Raw genomic sequence first — 7,759 nt, 5'->3', positions numbered from 1 at the left:
CTAATTTGGACATCCAGTAGTTTTTAAACCGCAAGGGAATCTGTATTGAGTGTTTGGAAGTGTTTCCAGCCCAGAAAACAACTGTGCTGGACTTGGGAGCTTTTAGTTAAAATAAGTCACTCAATTAAAAAATAAATAAGAGTAATCAACACAATATGAAAGTGTCATCATTGTTTGTACTGTACTTTTATGAAGTACCTGGGAGAAGAAAAAAACGTAGTTATAAATTATGTAAAATCAGATTAGTTGCAGTGGCATAGCCAGCAGGGGGCAAACACAGTTTTATTTGTTAATGTATTCATTATACAGGGAAAACAATATTACATCTATATGCATGCAGCTTGCGTGCCCAAAGAGCTGTTTTACAGTGTGATCCTGACCTGCAGTTTAGTAAAACAAGGAAGAGGTGGTCAAGAGGGCCAAGCGAAGCGTGTCTATAAAGTTGCGAAAGGATAGTTAGATTTGGATAATGACTGTTAGTATATTTGCAAATACAAAGTACTGTAACGGATTAAACTTGCTGTGTGTATATTTGAATGGGGTCTAAATGAAGACAGATTTTTTTGGTTTGCTTATTAAATTAAAGCTTTTGCTTATAAAATGAGATTCAAATCGATCAAGGAAACTTTGCAAACTTCCATGCACTTTATTCAGTTGTTAAAAAGGAAAATGAGGTGGTTTGGTTACCAAGCCAAAATTGTACGATAGCGGTGTGGGGAATTTGAGCCAAGAATGTATAATAATATAATCCTCAGATTTAATCTAATGAGGTATAAATCTAAAATAATTAAAACTAAAAAGTGGTTGTAGTTAGCAAAATAATGTCCTAGATGTTACATGTTCTTCGTACTCTCTACAATTTTGAAAGTTACACATGTATTTACATTTTAAAACAGTATTTCTGGTCCTATACTAGGTTAAATGAATGATTACAGATAGTGCTGCAATTTGGAGAGTGAAATTGCCCCCACCCTTTCAACGGTTTCTTTCCTCTCTTTAGCAATCCAGCTGCTTCCCGTTTAGTCTTGCTTTCATTCAGTCACATGCTCTGACCCACCAGACACATGAACTGAATTAACCTAGGAAGTGCACGTGTAACAGATTTCTCGTGAGTAAGGCGAGAGAGAACTGTTTTGTTTTTTTGTTTGCGGTACCCAATAGCATAGTTTAAAATGTAAATACATGTTTTCCATAATGTTTTTCTTTCAAAACTGTATTTGAGAGCTATGTGCAAAACAGGCAAGATTTGTGAAAATATTCTGTAAAGCTACAATCACTGTTGGAAGCGCTTTACACATCGTTATAAATGCACAGAATACCAGGTGAAATTTAACATCTAAGAAACTGGGAAAGGAAAGAAACGTGAACAGCTATGGCCGAACGTTTTGCATCACCCTATAGAATGAACTAATTTTGCTCCATAAAGTCGAATGAAACCTGCTGAACAATGTTACGTTAACATATTGAATTACATACCGCTTTGTAGTTTTCCATATAATGAAAAACTGACCAATTAGAGAAAAAAAAAAAAAAAATGACATTTTGAAATCTAACATGAAATACTGTATTACTATTAAGGCTTCTGGTAGACATTTTCGCGATATCATGTCATTCTGCAACCTGCACCTAAGTGACAGAAAACAGAGACATTAGATTATAGGGAACTATTTCAAACTAGTTCACTAACAGCCGGCTGATACTGATGCACTTTATTAAGCTCTTGAAAAGACAAATATTACCTTACCTCGGAGACCCCTGTTTGTCATGCCTTTTAACATCATCATCTAAAGCCCCTTTCACCCAGGCACTGAAATGGGCTTAATGCCTTCTGTACCACCAACAATGTGGTGACATGAAAATGGACCAATTTGTGTGCAACTGTAATTTACATCCATTTGTGTAAAATAATGACAAATGCTGCGTGGTGGATTTTATTTTCCTAACACTTACATGATCTTGGTCCTTTATGGTTTACTCAAACAGCATCACCACAGCAGCGGCAAGAAGGGTAAACACCAGAGATAAGTTCAAATGACCTAGTACAAAAAAAAGAAAAAAGTCGAACATGTTTTCAGCACCATGTTATACCATTTATTTTCCCCTTTCCATTTACCTCTTCTAGAAACTATTTTAAACTTCCTACCTATGTGATTTATCCTTTACCTAATCCTGTTTCCTAATTTTACAAAAGTGAAGAATGCTGGCCTATTCACGCTTGCACAGACGATGTTTGCTATGTGAATTCCGTCAGTACACAGTCATCTCCAACTTGGCCTAATAAAGTGGGTGAATGAAATGTCACCAGTAAATTTGATCTAATATGTATCGCCATCATTTCTTAGATCGCACATTATCCTATATGAAACTGTAAGGAAACTATTTACGCATTTGTGTGTGAAGGAGCGCACACAACAAGGGTTTAAGCAGACTTTTAAAAAAAATTTCCAATAATTAAAAGTCACACGTTTACAGCATAATCATTATACACAATAATGAGGCCACCAGTTATTAACAGAAATTAAGCAATGATATCAGTTACCAATCTCTGGAAGAAGCATCGGACACAATGTTCATAGAGGATCCTGATGATTCTTAAATGCACCTCCAAGTGCTGCCGTTTTATACAGACTCTACACCCCTTTTGCATGCAGAGCTTAGTTGCTGGCTTATTTTGACCAGACGTCTTGCTTGCACGGGTCAGATGAGGTCAGTTCTGCTCAGTTTATTGCTCAGGCATTAAAACATTCTAGCAGCACTCACTGCCCACATACACACAGCTGCTCCCTCAATCCTAGTTTTGTACTTGGAATCTTTTCATTAACTTTCCTTACAGAATACAAACATACATTATGAATTTGATTTATTTTTTTGTATGGTCATTTTTTGTTAGGTCTGTTTAATTTTATCTTATTTTTTTTCCAGTGTTCTTTATTTTCACTTCTTTGACTCAGCTGAAGCCCGTTGTTACAGCGTTGACAGCAAATACAAACTCATAAAAAATCCCTTTTTCTTACAATATCATTTATAATTTGTGTTATATATATTCTGGTCAGAAATCAGATGCTTTCATAGCACTGTTGAAAACAGTATTTCTGTGAATCCATCGTTAGTACACTGTCTTGACAGCATGTATATTTACCTGCCCCTGCATGTGCTGCATCCGTCCCAATCACTTTTGTTCTAGCAGAATGATCTTCTGAAATAAAATATTCCGTTAGGGTTGACACAGGGGGAATTTGGTTTACAACAACAATATTGGAATAAGAATGACTTGTGCTGTCCCCTTTTTATGATGTTTGAAATTATTCTGCCTGGTTGTAATTGCAATCACTTAAATATTGCATTAAAAAGTACAGTAAAATATGTATATTACTACTTTTCTTTCTACAGATCTGAAGAGCTTTTGTTTGAAATGTCTTGAAATAAAATATTTTGTAATCCTTTAAACCTTTTAATTTTTTATACTGCAGTTATACCCTTTCCAAACCTATGGCAGATTTAGCCTACTTTACATATAGCTTTGACAGGCAGCTAGACAGAAGAGCAGCTCCAGAAATCTGTCAAACCACCTCAACACACAATATCACAAGAAGAATAACCACTAAGAATGATTGCAAACTCATTGCTTCAGTTCTTGTTGCAAGCCATAGATATGAAACTCAGGTGTCTATATAGTAGATGAAGCCAACCCCATCTAGTGCACCTGCAATACTAAAGATAGCTACAGTAGCTGTTCACTAGATGGCACGTGGGCATTATGCTACAAAGACACAGGCTGATCTAGTGCTTGGGTTCTATTAAACTGATCGAAACGTTGCCAGATCCAAACGCCACCATCATTCCAATCATTAAAAGAAGTGGACTTTGTGAAAACCATCATCTCTAGCTTTGTTAAAACAAAAAACAGTATTTGCATAATTGCAAGAAGAATACTGTGCGAGATCATTTCACATCATGTTGAAGAATATGTACCAGTCTTGATCACAGTCTGTCACATCGTGTCTGTGTGTGTGTGGTCATGTCGCTGCAAAAGTATCTTATGTCCTGATGAATAATCGCATCACGTCTGGTGTGTAGCGGCCTTTACTCTTTAACTGATAAACACAGCCCTTTACAGGAGCCACATTCATCTTGCAGTTCCAAAGTCTATGATTGGACAGTGCCTTACCTTTAACTTGCAATTGAAATGAAGCTTCTGCTCTTACTCGCCCTCCTTCATCCAGTCTGCATCGGAATATTTCTCCGTCATCAGACTTGTTCACATGAAGCACCATCTGCAGTGGTGCATCCTGGGATGTATGGCTCTGGTCCTCTGCATTCATCCTCAAGGTGTAGGACCCACAGTTCACTGCACATTTTAATTCACAAGTCACGATTACCAATTCTCCAGGCATCGGATCCTTAGGGTCTGAAAACACTGGGAAAAAAAAGATTTTTATTCACGGCCAACACCAAAGGCTGGAGGCAGCACTGTTAAAGAATTAGATAATTTATTTGTGTTTTTTTTTCTTTATAACAAACTAATAAAAGTATGGAATCAAAAGCCAAGCTTAGCATGTCTCTGAAGATCTATGTTCTGTGGCAACAATGGTCTATCTTCTTCTTCTTCTTCTTCTTCTTCTTCTTCTTCTTCTTCTTCTTCTTCTGTAGTCATTTAGCAGACATGTTTATCCAAAGCAACCTACAGAGACTCCTCAGCACAGCTGCCATCTTGTTAAGGTATATGGCTGGTGGACATGAATGTTAATATGATCTGACCTCACCAATATGGCGCTGACCTATATTTTTGAATAAATTGTCAAATAATTGTTTTCTTTTTGTTGTTGTTTGCTTGTTTAATGTAGGCTCAGGGGATTGTACTTTTATTAAAATAAAAACAAATGACAACATGTTTGTTACCCTCATTTAAAATGACTAAAAATACTTTACTGGCCTTCAACTTTTATTTTTCAAAGTGTCTTCTATTTTGTCTGTGACTTTTGGCAAGTGTTTTCATTCTCGGTTCAGTATTTTAAGGTATCACAAAATGATCACAAGGGTAGTCAGGGAGAAACTTTATGAATTTTCAGGAGACAATTTAAACAATGTTAATAGAGGAACTGTTATTACATTTCACATGATAGTAAGAGCTGAGAAATGGATTTCAAAACCTTGTTTCCATCTACTCATGTTCCCCTTTTTGGTTTCAATCTTTCTCAACTACTATGACTCACCAGTCAGGAATAGCAGCTCTGAAGCCCGGTTGCCATTGCATTGGTAACTTCCAGCATCTTCAGGCACCGCTCTGTGTATCGTCAATGAGGAGTCAGTCTGGAGCTCGAATCGACCCCCAGTGTCTTTAATTCCTTTGCTGACTCTGCCGTCCGGGTGTCTAGTCAGAATGGTGTTTGGAGTTACATGTCCTATCTGGGTCTGCACCCACTCAACCACACTGCCTGCAGACGACTCCACTCCCCCGCAGGGCAAGCTCACTGATCTGCCCTCAGAAGCGTAGTATCTGTGGTCATCTGTGAGCCAAAGTTACAAACACATCAGGAATAGAAGGGGTATAGACGTTTACCTACATTTTAATATCCACTGTTTTCATCCTGCACAGATTCAAATACTCTAAAGCTGAGGGGACACAAAGTCATATTTTCAGTGGCTTGACACCTGGATCCAGGAGAATGGGGAGACCTATTCTGAGGCAACTTTCCTGTATCAAACCCCAAGTCTCACCTGGTGTGCCATGCAGTGGCCTGAAACCTAGTCTCCTGAAACCAAGTTCCAAGCCACACAATGGCTTTGTGTTCCCTCAGTGTGTGCTAAAGACGATCTTTCTTAAAATCTCTTAAATGCGACATCAAAATTCAGTTACTGTAAGTTTGGAAATGTATATAAAATGGCTGATGTAGCTGTAGCACAGAACAAGCCCTGAAAACAACACTGCGAAAGTCTGCGTTGTTAATTATCTGTGAGTGTTAACGTCACCATTTCCTATACAGTCATACTATTTATAAACAGATATCCTTAAATTTTGAATTTACAGTAGCAGGGGATTTTCGTCACTGATGTGCGTTACTGACATTCTTGTTCTTGTGATGTCTGGTTTGCAGACTAATGTGGTTTTCCACAAGGGAACCGAGAGCTAGCTTGTGTAACATGTAACCCTCTCTGCTGGATCATTTATTTTCAGTGGTAGCTGACAATGTAGGTTTTCATTCTCAGGGAAAAAAACACCACCACAAAAATCATAAAAATAATGCTGTATTGTTTTTAGGCAGCAACAAATATATGATAACTGTGAATTGCAAACTCTACTTGGCTATACAACGCAAACCTGGGGCTTGGTATCAGGTTACAGTGTGTTGTTCTTCATCTACTGCAGGAAACCATTTAGAAGCTTGTCACAAAATGAGGTTAGACAACCGGAAATTAGAATGATGGCTCTAGCTTAGTGTTTAAATGAAGCTATTTTAGTGCTTGAATGTATCTTCTGTATTTGTTTTACTTTATTACAGCTAAGGATAGAATCACCTCTCTAAAATATTTAATAGTCCCTAAGCCTTTAAACATATTATTTTTCTCAATAAGGAATAATGACTCGCATGTCTTCTACTGCAAGTTCAATAAGCTGTAGCACGCCTAGTTTTTTTTTTTTTTTTTTTAGACAATTAAACCAAACTCTAAGATCTAGACCAGTGTGTATTATAACTTTAGGGCTAAAGTACATGTCATTACATTTGAATTCTGGTTGTAGCATTTGGCAATTGCACACAGTTATCGTAGTTTGGTTATTTAGTATTTAGTATTTAGTACAATGTAATCCTTGAGTCAGATTAAATTGTATTTTTGGTACCATTATAAAAAAAATGTTTTGTTGTTGAATAGCAAAACAACAAACCCAACCCATGGTAATACAAAACTTACATACATACATACTTACATACATACATACATACATACATACATACATACATGCAGTAGTGTGCACATTTATTAGAACACACCAAGATTTGTCATTTATTTTCTTTATATGCCTACCTGTAGGAAAACCTCTGAGTGTGAGAATTTCAATTTCCGATCAGTAATCACCGATATAGAAACAATAGGCACTTGTCTGTGTGAAAATGTTCCATTTATGCTTCAATTAGACATCTTCAACAACTCATGCATTTTACCATTTGTGGCTATGTGTTCTTTTTCTCTTACTATTTTAAATGAATTGCATGTGTGGCTTATTAAAGTCTTCAATTAAATTAGACAATCACTAATTTGGCTATTTAAACCATGTTCCTAGATTTTCAGTTACAGTGGTTTGAATTTTATATGCACAATCACAAGTTCTAATATGTTTGCTCTCTACTGTACATACATAAACAACAATAAATGATCTTACCACTGAGTGAAAGATGTATCGCTGAAATTATCAGTAAAAGCTCAAAAAACAATTGTGCATGCAGCCCCCCCATGATCTGCTTCCTGGAATTAGAACAATAACCTCTTAATAAGAACAGTCATTACTAGTTTCCTGGCAGGCTAGATACTGATTGGCCAAGACATATTAAACATGCGATTGGTCACCACAGCAGTGCTCCTGCGAATTGGTGACTCCTTAATAACATAAATAAACTTCTGCTTTTGCCTTGAAATGTGTATTCTGGGTACTACATATGTATATAGTTCAATTAGCATTCCTAAAACACAAACAAGAGGATTTCAGATGAGTGGGCTTTTGCCTCAGATGTTATTGGCAAGAAAGAGACTCAGACAAGGGAGC

General features: G+C 36.8%; 1 protein-coding gene across 1 annotated transcript; it reads right to left on the bottom strand.

Annotated features, from left to right (window-relative positions):
- Nucleotides 1-246: 246 nt before the first annotated feature.
- Nucleotides 247-7,483, bottom strand: LOC131709168 (uncharacterized). Its single transcript, XM_059011287.1, has 6 exons — nucleotides 7,379-7,483; nucleotides 5,214-5,507; nucleotides 4,169-4,417; nucleotides 3,140-3,196; nucleotides 1,951-2,036; nucleotides 247-1,626 (listed from the first exon to the last, which is right to left on the bottom strand). Exons 1-5 carry the CDS (start codon nucleotides 7,449-7,451, stop codon nucleotides 1,972-1,974), a joined length of 738 nt encoding a protein of 245 aa, XP_058867270.1. The 5' UTR covers nucleotides 7,452-7,483; the 3' UTR covers nucleotides 247-1,626; nucleotides 1,951-1,971.
- Between the last annotated feature and the right edge of the window lie 276 nt (nucleotides 7,484-7,759).

The sequence above is a fragment of the Acipenser ruthenus genome, chromosome 41 (genome assembly GCF_902713425.1).
Source record: "Acipenser ruthenus chromosome 41, fAciRut3.2 maternal haplotype, whole genome shotgun sequence".
Taxonomy (NCBI): domain Eukaryota; kingdom Metazoa; phylum Chordata; class Actinopteri; order Acipenseriformes; family Acipenseridae; genus Acipenser; species Acipenser ruthenus.
This window is presented reverse-complemented; position numbering and strand designations above follow the sequence as displayed.